At 45.4% G+C, this 14862-nt stretch overlaps 1 protein-coding gene across 3 annotated transcripts in view; it reads left to right on the forward strand.

Annotated features, from left to right (window-relative positions):
* P4HA2 (prolyl 4-hydroxylase subunit alpha 2) overlaps positions 1-14862 on the forward strand; it is a 98441-nt gene that overhangs the window by 32443 nt on the left and 51136 nt on the right. For all 3 annotated transcript variants that reach the window (XM_075856558.1, XM_075856557.1, XM_075856556.1), the window contains exons 3-4: positions 7438-7534; positions 11163-11314. In XM_075856558.1, the coding sequence (XP_075712673.1) occupies positions 7438-7534; positions 11163-11314 (249 nt within the window). The remainder of the gene's footprint in view (positions 1-7437; positions 7535-11162; positions 11315-14862) is intronic.

Raw genomic sequence — 14862 nt, forward strand, 5'->3', positions numbered from 1 at the left:
AACGGCGGAAAAATTAACAGTTATGGGTCTCCGACTATGGTGACATAAAATAATTTTTTTTAAGTGTTTTTACTTTTTTTTTTTTTTGTATTTCCAATTTTTTATTTTCAAGAAAAGAAATGGGGATACAAAAAAAGAAAAGGGGTGACATGGGTACAGAAAAAGCCCATGAGGGCCGATTATTTAAACAACAATAAGTAAATATGCAATCAAGGTCCTCCCAACATCGTATCATCAATACACTACAAGCATTAGTATAGCAAGACAGGAATACCAGCATTACACCCTCATCCGCCCCTCCATCACCCACATCTCAGTCAATTCTCAGTAACGATTGATCCAAATAGGGAAGTAAACGAAGGGTAGACAGGGTAAAAGGACAAAAGGAAGGGGGGGGGGGTATAGGGAAAATCTAAAGATGGAGAAGGGGAGATGTTCTCCCCTCACTCTCCCCCCCCCCCCCCCCACAGCACATCACAGACCAGAGAGAACTCAAGAGCTCCCTGGTTCTCCACTAATCAGTTCACCCATGGCCCTCTTGTATCTGTCCGACTTGCAGAAGTCAAACCAATAGAACCAGGTTTTCTGAAACTGCGTTGCTCGTTCGGGTGCGGAATGGAGCAACTCCTCCATTCTCCGAATTTCGTGAATGCGCTCCAGCCATTGTCTAGTCACAGGAGGCTCAGAGGATCTCCAACCTACCGGAATACAAGCCTTAGCTGCGTTCAACAAATGTCTCACTAACATCTTCCTGTAGCGCCCCACAGGTATATGGTGGTGGTGCAGCAAAATCCATGCCGGATCATCTCCCAGCGATATTCCTGTGATCTCCAGAATGATATCTTGAACCTCTGACCAATAGGTGCGAAGTTTCTCACAGCTCCAGAATATATGTATAAGCGTTCCCTCTTCTCTGCCGCATCTCCAACATAAAGGAGAAACATCCGGGAACATTTTATGTAGCACATGTGGGACTCTGTACCAACGGGATAGTATTTTAAAGCTGGTTTCCTGATAGGCGTTACTAATAGACGCCTTATGTGTGAGGAGCATGATCTTTTCCCTTTGCTCTTGTGTTAGAGTAATCTGAAGATCTCTTTCCCATTTCGTAATATATGGTGGGATGAAATCCTCAGCAGGAGTGAGCAGCACGCAGTAAAGACTGGACAGGGCCCGTCTCACATGCCCCGTTTGAGAACACAAAGTTTCAAAGGAAGATAGTGCTCGGTCATAGGAAACCGGTGTAGGTAGTCTTGACAGGTAATGAGTCAATTGTAACGCCTGCCATTGGGACGCGTCCGGGAGACCCTCTGGCTGGGAAAGCTCTTCTCCACGCAGCCAAGCATTGCCCCTATAAAAATGACTTACTCTAAAATGCCCCTGCTGTACCCATATCTTAAAGGTCTGATCTGACAGACCTGGGCCAAATTCCAGGTTACCCAAAACTGGAGTGAGGGGTGATAACAGTTGTGATATTCCCTCTCTACTCCGCACCTTTCTAAACACCTGTAAAGTTGGATATATGGTAGGATGATCACTTAGTGACCTCCAATGATTCACAGCCAACGAGGGTAGGCATTTCAATGGGAGGTTTGTAAAACCTTGTTCAACCGCTATCCACTCTTTAAAGGGTTCATGGCGGCACCAATCTAGCCAAATGAATGGCATGATAATATTGCTCCACATCAGGCAGCCCAATCCCCCCATGACGCTTGGCGCGGACCAGTATTTTCCTCTGAAGTCTAGGGTGTTTGTTGGCCCACACAAATGAAGTAAGATATTGGTATACCGTTTTAAAAAAGGAAGAGGGTATCTTAATTGGCAGTGCCTGCAGCGAGTATAAGAGCCTAGGTAGGACATTCATCTTGATGATGCCCACTCATCCAAACCACGAGAAAGTTCCCTTTGTCCACCGGGCCAAATCCCCCCTCAACGCCTGCAGAAGCGGTGGAAAATTAAGTTGAAATGTCCGCTCTACACAACTCGGTAGTCTGATACCCAGATATTTAATCAAGTCACCTGTCCACCTGAAAGGAAAATTGACACCCAAAACCCTCCCTTGATCCTGTGAAATGTTTAAAGTCATCGCCTCCGACTTCTGAAAATTCATTTTAAAATTGGACAATGATCCATATATCCGAAATTCCTTCATAAGGTTGGGCATAGAAATATGGGGAGAGGTCACAAAAAATAATAGATCGGCATATGCGGCCACTTTTACAGATTTATCCCCCTGCCCCAAGCCTTGTACATTAACATTACACCTGATCTTGCATAAAAAGGGTTCTAGCGCTAGAGCAAAAAGCAGAGGTGACAGTGGGCAGCACTGTCTCGTACCGTTATGAATCCGAAAGGGAGAAGAATAGGTACCATTTACCCTCACCGAAGCCGAAGGCGAGGAATACAAAGCGCCCACCCAAGTTCGCATGTTGGGTCCCAGACCCAGAAATTCCAGAGTTCCAAACAGGAAAGGCCACCTGACTCGATCAAAGGCCTTCTCCGCGTCTGTAGACAAAACAATCGCAGGAGTTTTCTGCGAGTTGGCCCAGTGGACAAGATTAAGAGCCTTAGTCGTGTTGTCTCTCGCTTCCCTAGATGGAATGAAACCGGTTTGGTCTCTGTGGACCACTGTGGTCATCAATGGGGCCAATCGGTTAGCCAATATCTTGGAAAACAATTTCAGATCCACGTTGAGCAAGGATATTGGTCTGTAACTAGAACAAGAGGAGGGATCCTTTCCGTCCTTTGGAATGACCACTACAGTAGCATTCAAGGAATCTGAAGGGACTGAACTGCCCGATGATATTGCATTGAGAGCCCCCAGAAATCTGTCCGCTAGTTGAGCCATAAACATTTTATAATAGCTCACCGTCAGCCCATCCGGACCCGGGGCTTTCCCTGGTTTGGTGTCGTGCACTGCCCTCGAAAGCTCTTCAAGGGTTATTTGGTGGTCTAATGCGGCCAAATCGTCGGAAGACAGCTGAGGGAGACCAGAAGAAGCTATGTATTCCTGGATAGCCACACTAGTGGGTGGAGAATGCGGCTCAAGCTGATAAAGAGACGAATAAAACTCCCTAAAGGAGCGTGCAATATCCCCCGGGGAGGTAACCTTCTCACCCGTATTTGAAGTAATCTGGGGGACATACGTGGAGGCTCTCTGGGCCCTCAAGGCATTTGCCAGAATCTTCCCTGGCTTATTTCCACACTCATAAAATATTCTACGACATTTAACCAGTGTGGCTTTAGCTTTTACTTCATAAAGTGATCTAAGTTCCTCCCGAAGGGACTTCAAGACCCCCCTAGTCTCCTGCGTCTGACTCTGTTTGTGTTTGGTCTCCACTTCACAAATCCTAGCCAACAGATCGCTTGTCTTTGCTACCCTCTCTCTCTTGAGCCTCGCCCCCCATTTAATGAAAAAACCTCTTATGTAACATTTATGAGCTTCCCATAACGTGAGCGGATTTGACACTGAACCATCATTGGTAGCGAAATACTGCTCCAGCTCACTGCGTATTTCAGCCTGTGCTTCAGGGTGATGAAGCAAAAACTCATTAAGTTTCCAACGGCTATGCGTCTGGGAAGGCGGAGCAAAAGAGAGAGAAAGCGAAATGGGCGAATGATCCGATATAGGGGACGTATGAATGTCCGCCCTCATCACTCTATCAAGATGAAAATGGCTTATGAAAAAGTAATCTATTCTGGAGAACATATCGTGAGTTGCCGAGTAATAGGAGTAATCGTGAGATCCCGGGTACAGAGTCCTCCATACGTCCACCAACTGATGATCATGAATCGTTTTTTTAATGGATCGGAGCTGCGAGAAAGGAAGATGCGACGCTCCTCTGGAGACGTCTAAATGTGGCTCCAATGCCACATTGAAGTCCCCTCCAACTACAATAAGGCCCTCCCCAAAAGACTGGAGCTGTTCCATATAGGCAGCAATAGCCCCCGATTGTCCTGAATTTGGTAGGTATAGATTAGCCAATGTGACCTTCTGTGAAAAGAGCGTGCCCTTTACTAGTATAAATCTACCCTGGGGATCTGCTAGAGAATCAGTGAAGACCCATGGTACATTTTGTGCTATAAGAATTCTTACTCCTCTGGATCTAGAATCCTCTGAGCAACCATGATCGCAATATGGGAAGCGCCTATTGGAAAGTTTGGGTACCTTATCTTTTCTGAAGTGCGTCTCCTGGAGGAACGCCACCTGAGTTCAAGTCTCCATAGTTCCGAGAGGACCACTGAGCGCTTCTCGGGGGTTCTCAAACCCCTGACATTATAGGAGAGGAGCTTTACAACGGTGTTCATGGTCATCGAGTGCTGCGAGGGAAGAAAGAAAGGGGAAAACGGGAAAGAAAGTAAAGAGAAAGAAGGGGAGAAGTAAAAATAGTCAAAAATATAGAGAGAATTAGTAAATACTCTAAGGAAGTCCAAAGGATTCGAAGAGGCTCGACCGGCGAGACTCTTCGGAGGATACACCTAAGGAGAGAGTAAGTAAGGTATCTAAGGAAGTGGAGACCACCTCCCGTGTAATTTGCGGAAAGTACAACCAGCAACAGACAAAACCCCCCTAGTAGGTCAACCTTAATTCAACTAATTAACACCTGTAAGTGAAGCCGTGGCGAGATTCTATGTCAACAGATGCATAGTCTACCCCTTACCATAAGTCCCCTATGGGGGTAACCGACATTCAAGAGATGACCCTAACCGTTTTCGGTCAAGTGATGAGAACTGGTCAGTAGACACATAAGGCCATTTCTTCCCCCTAAAGCCCCCTGCCCGTCAGACCATCTCCGCTAGCCTCCACACTCCCCAAACCCCCCCAGCCGTCCCATCGTCTGCAGCAGAAAGTCAGGTCCTAAATTCCTCCCCAGACAGTCTCCCGTATTCCCCAGCCTATACAAAATAGTCTAGTTACCGTAAATGTGACCCGTGTCATCTTAGCAGTAGCCCCTATGTCCCAGTCAAAAAGCTGTCAGAGACGGTCTGTGATAGGCCTGTCGTCACCTCCGCAATATCGAAGATATAAACAAGCCACTTCGTACTGAGGTATCCATGGTCCCCGCTCCATATGTATATACTGAAATAACTTACAGTTCTATCCCCTTAATAACAGCAGATTTAAAAATTCTTGTCAGATGAAGCCAGTCTAAGTTATAATCTACGGGCAATTAATCACCCTTCAGCTATCGAAAGATCCATCCCTTATTACCTCCTGAAATATAACTGGTACTCACTCAAGAGCAATTCTCAGGAAAGACTCTCATAGCCATTAAACAATACCAGTGCCACATTACCCCATCTCTCAGCTTCTTGCTGGAACTATACATATAACCTTCTCAGGAATTTGATATCGAAGAACTGCATGACAACATTCTGCAATACATGTGTACATATGTTTCGGAGCCATCGAGAGATCTGACCCCCAGCCCCAAAAAAACACTTGCTGTTAATGTTGAGTCCCATTTATGGCTGGAGTTGCCTCGCCGGTCTGATGCGCTGCGGTCTGGGTTGAGGTGGATCCATCGGGCGGTTTCTTCCACGTCGAGATGGCCGGTAATTCAGGGATGCAGAAATCCAGTCCGGAATGGCGCTCGGTGGAACATCCAGAAAAACAAAAAGCGCGGCAAATCTTGCGGGGAGTGAATGGTAATCATCGAGTCCTGCTTTCTGACAATAAGGTGAAATGGAAATCCCCACATATATGTCGCTTCAGCATCTCTGATTATGTCCAGCAACGGACGTAGGACACGTCTCATATGCAACGTACGAGCCGATAGATCAGGCAGAATGTGAATCTCAGCACCTTGAAACTTCACATGACCCAAGTTGCGCATTTTGCGCATTAAGGTGTCTTTAACGGTAAAGTAATGGATTCTGCAGACAATATCTCGAGGTCTCCCCGGGTCTTGTGACACCGGCCCCAATGCTCTGTGCACTCTGTCCAGTTCAATATGATTGTCCAGGGGCTCCCCCAAAATGCCATTAAACAATTCCGTCACCAGGGCCCGGATATTATTTCCCTCTTTATCTTCTGGCAGTCCCCTGATACGCACATTATTGCGCCTGTTCCTATTCTCTAAATCGTCATGTTCCAAGGCCATAGATTGCATTAGTGACTGTTGAGAGCGGATTTGGTTCTCCAGCCTGTCTAATCTATCTCCATGTGAAGCTGTCTGCTGTTCTATGGCCGATACACGGGAGCACATTTGTTCCACTGTGCGGTTCACCTCTTCCAGACATGTGCGTTGCATTTTTTCCATCCTGCCTAACATATTGTCAAAGAAACTCTGGGATGGTAGATGCTTAAGGGCCTCAGACAGATCAAGTCTCGTCAATGGCGTCTCAGATAAAAACGGGGAGACAGGACTAGATGACCATGCATCTTCAACAGGGGAGCTCTCTGCGTCTTGTCTACTGGCTGGGGTGTCCAGGGGAGGCCGCACTGGGGTAGACGCACCTGTGGTAGTATCGGGACGAGGCTGTGGGATCACAGCCGGCCGTTGTGGAGTCACGCTGTGAGCAGCGGTCGCCATGATGGATTCCTCCTGCCTCTGTGAAGTGCGTGGTCTCAAGAAGCGGGACAGCGAGGATGTCGGCGTAACCTTATCCGATGGCTTGAGATTCTTCCCCCGGGGCATACCTCAATATATCGGAGTTTTGTGAGTCGCTGGTGTAGGTAATGGCACAATATTAGTCACGGTCGGCGGGAGCTCCCTAGAACACGTCTGTCTTCCTCACATGCCGAGACCACGCCCCCCAAGTGTTTTTACTTTTAAACAATCTAAATAAATTTGGTACCGCCGTAATCATATTGACTTGTAAAATAAAGTTAACATGTAATTTTTACCGCACTGTAAAAACGAAACCCCCAAAACTTGCAGAATTGCATTTTTATCAGTACAATAAATGGTACTATTAAAAAAATAAATAAAAAAAATGCAAATCGGCCCACAAAAAACAAGCCGTTATATGGCTATGTCCACAGAAAAAAAAAGTTATGGCTCTTGGAATTGGACGAAAGAAAAAAAACAGAACACAGAAAGTCTGTGTCCTCATTATATACTGTAGTTATGCATATGTTACCTGGTTGGAAGGGTGGTCTCACAATGCGTGGTTGTCCGAGAAAGCTGAGAAGAGGGAGGAGAAGCCAAGAGAGATTACATATAGACGTAGATTTGTAGGCTCTGTGCCCGGCCTTATGGCAATATGGCTGACTGGAAGTATCTTCTGGGACTGATAGTAGTAGTAGTCTGGAGCATAGAGTGTATAAGGACAGTTACTGTACATAAGGATTTAGAAGAAGTTTATATCATTGCTGGAAGTATGCTTTCAGCCCTAAGAATTGTGGGTAGAATAATTTCCTGCTTTGTGTAGTATTAGCAGGTAGCCGTTTTGTTACTAATATTTGACCTCTTTAAAATTTTGCTGTTATAGGTCAAATGACAGACCTCATCTACAAGGAAAGAGACCTAGTTCATTCCCTAAAAGAGTACATTCGAGAGGAAGAAGAGCGCCTTTCTAAGATCAAAAGGTATTTGGATATGGATATGCACAGACCATGTGTACGAGAGTGTTTTAGTTTGTTGGTGAGATAAATGAATACAATGTCAATTTGATCAAAAAGGTTCAGGTAAAAAAAAAAAAAAAAACAAAATACCCTATCCAGAGTGGCTACAAAAAGCATCTTTCAATCTGGTGGAGCTAGCACGTCCATGCATTACACCACAGATTTCAATGGCCACTGTAATGCTTTATTTCTCCTGCGGTGGTCCTGCATTAAAGAGGCTCTGTCACCACATTATAAGTGCCCTATCTCCTACATAAGGAGATCGGCGCTATAATGTAGATGACAGCAGTGCTTTTTATTTAAAAAAAACGATCTATTTTCACCACTTTATTAGCGTTTTTAGATTTATGCTAATGAGTTGTTTAATGGCCAAGTGGGCGTATTTTTACTTTGGTCAGCGTCATACACTCCTCTGTACAACTCCCACTTGGTCTAATCAGCATCATGCACTCCACTCCATTAATTTAGGCAGTGCATAGGGATCCTTTTAGATTAACAATACTGAAGTGTTTAGACAGGGGATGTCTATTCACAATCCCTGCACTTCGTTACTCTGTCTGTGGTAGTTACAGCAGAGGAAGCGTAATCCCGCGAGATTATGCAGTAAATTACAGGTTACAACGAGATCACGCTTCCTCTGCTGTAACTACCATAGAAACAAGGCCTCATGCACACGACCGTATTTTTGTCCACCCGTAAATACTGGCGTAAATACGGGTCCTTGGTCACACGTATTCGACCCGTATTGCACCAGTATTTACGGACCCGGGTCCGGTGTCACCCGTATTTACGGGCACGTTTTTGGCTGCAATATTGCACTGCACTAATCGGCAGCCCTTCTCTCTATCAGTGCAGGATAGAGAGAAGGGGCAGCCCTTTCCGTAATAAAAGTAAAAGAAATTCATACTTACCCGACCGTTGTCTTGGTGACGCGTCCCTCTCTTCACATCCAGTCCGACCTCCCTGGATGACGCAGCAGTCCATGTGACCGCTGCAGCCAGTGATTGGCCAGTGATTGGCTGCAGCGGTCACATGGGCTGTAATGTCATCCCAGGAGGCCGGACTGGAGGAAGAAGCAGGGAGTTCTGGGTAAGTATGAACGTCCTTTTTTTTTTTTTTTTTACAGCTTTATCTATATTGTGATCGGTAGCCACTGTCCAGGGTGCTGAAACAGTTACTACCGATCGTTTAACTTTCAGCTAACCTGGACAGTGACTATTTACTGATGTAGCCTAGCAACCCTCTCGTAATTACTGGTGCACACACGTAGTCACCCGTAATTACGGCAGCCCCATAGACTTCTATGGGCTGCCCATGCCGTAATTACGGCCTGAAATAGGACATGTTCTATCTTTTTCAACGGCACGGGCACCTTCCCGTAAGCATACGGGGAGGTACCCGTGGCCAATAGAAGTCTATGGGCCCGTAATTACGGGAGTTTTTACGGTCGTGTGCATGGGGTCAACAGTGGCATCTGTCACCTATTGGATTCAGGGGCAGACACGGATAGCCGAGTGCCCCCGTGCCAAAATAGTATATGTCTCTAAGGGTATGATGCCACGAAGCGGTGTCTGCATGCAGCCGAAAGCCCGTTCACTTGCATTGGCCAATGGGCGCACGATTTTGCCAGTAATACCTGGCAACATCATGCAGCAATTGACCACAGCAAGTGACCAGGATTTTGCCTACATTAAGATGCCACTCTCGGCCCTATTCACACGACAGGTTTTCTCGGTCGTGTGACAGCCGTTCTTTGAATGGCCGTCACACGGCCGCAGTAGAAACAATAGACCCCCAAATGGGGCTATTCACATGGCCGTTTTTTTGACGGCGCGGTAAACCGGGACGTCGCAAAATGGAACCTGCCCTATTTTGGGCCGTTCTCCCGGCCGCACGGCTCCCATAAAAGTCCCTGACTTTACTGTCTATATGGATAGTGAAGTCAGGGACTTCTCCTGGAGCTGTCCCCTACAGGAAGTTCATCTATGGAGGGGTTCCATCTATGGGGGGTGGCACATGTACAATTGGGGGCCGTGTAACACTACCTACAGGGGGGCCGTGTGGCACTACCTACGAGGGGACCTGTGTGGCACTACCTACGAGGGGGGCTGTGTGCCATTATCTACAAGGGGGGCTGTGCGGCATTATCTTACAGAGGGCAGGGTGTGGCATTATCTACAGAGGGAAACAAAACGGGTCAAAATCGTCCGTTAAAAACTAAAACATGGTCCGAAACGGTACGGATGCAAAGCGGCCGAGAAAAACTGACCAAAACGGCCGTTTTTATCGGCCGACACTTGCACCCTGTCGTGTGATAAAAGCCTTAACAATCCACCAGAAGTTTATTAGCTCAGTCCCTTATATGCAATCTAATAGATCAGAAGAAACTGTTTTTGAATTGGCAGTGGGCCCCTGTGCAACTGCACAGGTTGCACCTATGGTATGTCTTCCCCTGATGGGAGCCGTTCAACGTATAACTCATGAACGTTCATGACCTTTTCAGGACGTATCCGTTAAACAGATCACAAAATAGCCTATGCATCTGTTACCCATAGTCTATTGTGGCATCCGATTAACGGATACATCATGAAAAGCTCATGACTTATACAGTACGTTTAACGGAAGCCTGTGACGTATAACATACAGTGGCATTTGTCACCCATAAGCTCCCATTTTTTCGGGATCCCATTGGATAGAATAGCGTAGTCTACTACATACTTCCATACCTAAAAAGAATAAGGTATATCCAACATATAACAGCCTGGTGGAGGTCAATAGGACAGCTTGTACGCCGAGAGCTTTACTGGACTATATGGCAAATGTACATTACAAATGTGATGTGAACAGGGCCTTAGAAACAAAGAGAGAGAGAAAACTAAAACTTTACATGTCACCAGCGAGAGGGTGGATCAATAAAGCCAATACCTGTACAATTTAAGCATTCTTGCCAGTATAATATAGAGAGACGTGCCTATAGAGTAAATGCAAAGTCCTCAAAAGAAAAAAAAGTAGTTAGCGGCTGGACATAACCCACTGGGAAAAAAAAATTTTGGTGAGCGAACCAGTAGTAGATGGAGGCATGAGAAAAGAGGGAGCGTAACTCCTTTGGGGTTAACATTTCAGTTTAGAAACACAAATATTCCCTGAGTTTCTAAAATTTTGGGGGCCTTTATGGTGATGGTATACTACCTTCTCTGGGTAGCATTGAATTGATGATGATTTACCCACTTACCACAGATAGAAGAGGAGGAGGCCATCTAACATAGGGCTATGGGTTTCCGAGCCACGAATAGTGACTGCTGTAGAAAAAATTGGTGGTGGGAATATGCCTCGTCATTCTCTAAGCTTGGGGACTCTGGGGAGAGGACTTCGTGGAATGCAACAGAATACATTTGTACCCATTTTAGACGTGAAGGTGGGGGATGCAACTTCTGAAACTTGGAAAAGAGAAAGCTATACATTTGACACGCACTTATGAAAGGGGATAGAAATGTCAACCCAAGAGCTACCGCTTGAGGATATTTTGGGAATTGTGCCCATGTATTTATGTAAAGAGGAAGCATGAATGATATAAATGTCCTTTATCTTTCAGGTGGGCCTCTCAAGTAGAAGAGCTTACTAGTAGATCGACCTCTGATCCAGAGGGCTACCTTGCTCATCCTGTGAATGCATACAAGCTGGTGAAGAGACTAAATACAGATTGGCTCTTGCTTGAGAACTTGGTGCTTCAGGATTCTACTAAGGGTAAGTAGTTCGGATAGAAGTCTGTATCATTAGACTAAAAATTGTCTTCAGCAAGCTGGAGACGTTATCCTGAATGTACGACTAAACAAACATACCCACACGCCAATTTTCTGCTAAGTTTAGGAATTGTTATCTGGCCATCGTTTCTCTTTTTATAGAAATTACATTAAAAACATGTCAGCTGCCTTTTAGATGAAGGGCAGTTTTTTCTTTGATGACTATTTTCAATAGTCCTTCAACATTCTTGCTTTCTGAAACATGAAGTGGGATGATTTGGAAGTACTACTTGCCAACCTTGCATCTATTTAGTGTTCACTTTTCTAAAGGGGTTATAAACGCAGCCGATGCAAAAAAAAACTCAGAAAACCCACAAGCATTAATGTAATTTTATGCTGGGCCTACCTTTCATCTTCATACCAAACAAGCAGGTTTCGCTTTCTATTATGAGTCCGCTCGCTGTCTCCTGCTCTTACTTCTGAATAAATCAGCAGCCTCTGTCTCTCCACTCGCAGATATTGTCTGCTGCCTCTATTCATCAACTGAGTTTCATTGCGCTACCTGCTCACACAGATTAGGCCAGGGCTACACCTAGACTTTTTTGTAGCGTTACTGATAGATTTTTACCTCTTGAGTGACAGCTGCAGTCCACAAGATTGCATGCAATTCAATGTATTCATCTGGACTGCAGCTGTAGCTCAACCGTTAAAATCAATCAGTACCACTATGCAAAGTCTTGGCCTTAACATATTTCTCAACATTTGAATCCCCATTCACTGAACATTTTTAAGCCCTGCCACCGATCTGCTTTAAAACATTAAACGCCTATTTTAGGGTACAATTGCATAATTCCTTCCACTTTAAGGTCCATTTCGCATTACAATCCCGCGGTTAGTGATATGGTTTCGAAGGTGCTTTTACACTGCCCGATATGGGCTGTGTAAAGAAGTGCTGATCAACCGGACATCTCGTTGATCAGTGCTCGTTTGCTCCTCCCACAAGGAGCTAGTATGGGGATGAGCTCTCATTACTACGATCGCTTGTCCACATACATTTGCTTGTCCCCATACGTTTGGTCGTTCATCGGCTGATCGTTGCCCTGTTTACACAGGGTAATGATCGGGAACGAGCATTCTGTGAACACTTGTTTGCCCGATAATTGGCCAGTGTAAAAGGGGGTGTAAAGGGGTTGTCTAGTCCCTAAAAATTGATGGCCTATCCTCTGGATAGGCCATCAATAGCTGATTGGTTGGGGTCCGACTCCCAGGATCCCCACGGATCAGCTGTTTTGAAGGGGCCGCAGCGCTCGTAGGAGCGCTGCTCCCCCTTCATTTCTACTTTTCTCACTGTGACTCTTCAACACGCATTTTGGCGGTTCACAGGTATTGCAGCCTTCTTACATTCACTTCAATGCGAGAAGAAGGCTGCAATACCTGTGAATCGCCGCTACATCTTATTAGATGATTCTCAGTGTGCAAGTAGAAATGAAGGGGAAGCAGCGCTTGTAGGAGCGCTGCACCCCCTTCAAAACAGCTGATCTGCGGGGTCCTGGGTGTAGGACCCCGACCCATCAGCTATTGATGGCCTATCCTGAGGATAGGCCATCAATTTTTAGGGATTGGACAACCCCTTTAACTCTGTGTGAGGCTGTGAAATCCCCTCCCTCAGGCTCTGTTAGCTCCTTCCAAACTCCACAGTGACCGGCATAGAATGGAAGCTGCACTTTGAGTGGGGGAAGCTCCACATTTACAATGGTACAAAAAAAAGTTAATGTAACTGGACTGCTGCATACTATTATAGCATTACTATTAAAAGGGTTGTAAACATCAGAATAACGGGGTAAGTACTTGATAGTTTCATATTTTATAGCATTTGCTGCCCTAAAAAAGATTCAAGGCTCGTATATCCCTTTTAATTCTGTCTATACGTGGTATTTAGGACCCTCTGACTTCTATATAAAAATAATCAGCACAGAATGTTGGACCTAAAAAGGACATTGTGTTAAAAGGTGAAAATTCACTTTAACCCCGTCCCAACATTTGATGTACATGTACGTCATAGTTGGAAGGGGTAGTGTGGAGCGGGTTCTGGAGATGAACCCAACTCCATACAGAGCGTTTGTTCACTCCATATTAAAGCTGACACCTCGCTCTAATGGCTTAAATGGCAGGGATAACTCTATCCCTACCGTTTAACTGATTAGATGCCGCGGTCAACAGTGACTATGGCATCTAAGCAGTTAAACAGAGGTTCTTATGACAGCCAGGGGCCTAATGAGCTATAACTCCCAGCATGCCCTGACAGGCGCAGGCTGTTCGAGCATGCTGGGACCTGTCGTTTCACAACAGCTGGAGAGCTGCGGGTTGCAGACCCCTGCCTTACTGGGCCTAAAAACTTTTTAAAAAGATGTTTCAAGTTTTTAAGAATAGATTTCAAAATAGATTGCAATTTTTTACGTAAAATAATGTAAAAAACCATAATTGATTTCACCGCGTCTGTAGCATTTTAAATTATTACAATAAAACTTTATCCTGCACGGTGAACGCTATAAAAAAGTTTTATGGTCTCCTCGTCTTACAAAAAAATGGAATTAACAGTGATTAAAAAGTTATATGTATCCCAAAATGGTACAAGTCCTCAAAACCGCTCCATCGACAGAAAACCCCCAAAATATTGAGTCTGAGAATTTGAAGTTTAGTAGTAAAACATATCTATATAAATATGTACGAATTCGCAGAATAACGTTAACATGTCATTTTTACCACATAATGAACACTGCAAAATCGGAGTCCAAAAGCAATTGTAGAAGATGGCGGCTCTTCAGAAGATGTTTGACCCGAATCGGGCGCTCTGCTCATGAGTCCCAGGCTGTTTCTAACCGTCTCGGGCTTCAGGGCCGCGATCGGAGACCAATAGCAGTGGTCTCTGATCATATTTAACCCCTCAGATGCGATGTCAATAGCGACCGCTGTATCTGAGTTGTTATAGAGGGAGGGTGCTCCCTCTCTCACCCCATCGGCACCCCGTGATGCAGGGTGCCGATAGTTTTTATGGCAGCCTGTGGGCGTAACAAAGACCTGCAGGTCTGCCTTTAGTAAATGCCTAAGGGTATGTTCACACGCCCTATTTACGTACGTAATTCAGGCGTTTTACGCCTCGAATTACGGCCGAAAAAACGTGTGCAAACATCTGCCCATTGAATTCAATGGGTCTTACGGTGTTCTGTGCAGACGGGCTTTTTTTTTACGTGCTGCTGTCAAAAGACGGAGCGTAAAAAGACGCCCGCCTCAAAGAAGTGCATGTCACTTCTTGGGACGTATTTCATTGACTCCAATTACGTCCGTAAAAGACGCCGCGAAAAATGCGTGCACTTGTCAAAACGCCTGAAAACAGCTCCGTAATTTCAGACGTAATTGGTGTTGCCGTGTGAACATACCCTTACCGATGCCTGTCAGTTTTACACTGACAGGCAGTATTACACTGCAATACAGAAGTATTGCGGTATATTATAAGGTTATGTTCACACGCTGAGTCAAAAACGTCGGGAAAAC

This window comes from Rhinoderma darwinii, chromosome 3 (genome assembly GCF_050947455.1).
Source record: "Rhinoderma darwinii isolate aRhiDar2 chromosome 3, aRhiDar2.hap1, whole genome shotgun sequence".
Classification (NCBI taxonomy): Eukaryota; Metazoa; Chordata; class Amphibia; order Anura; family Rhinodermatidae; genus Rhinoderma; species Rhinoderma darwinii.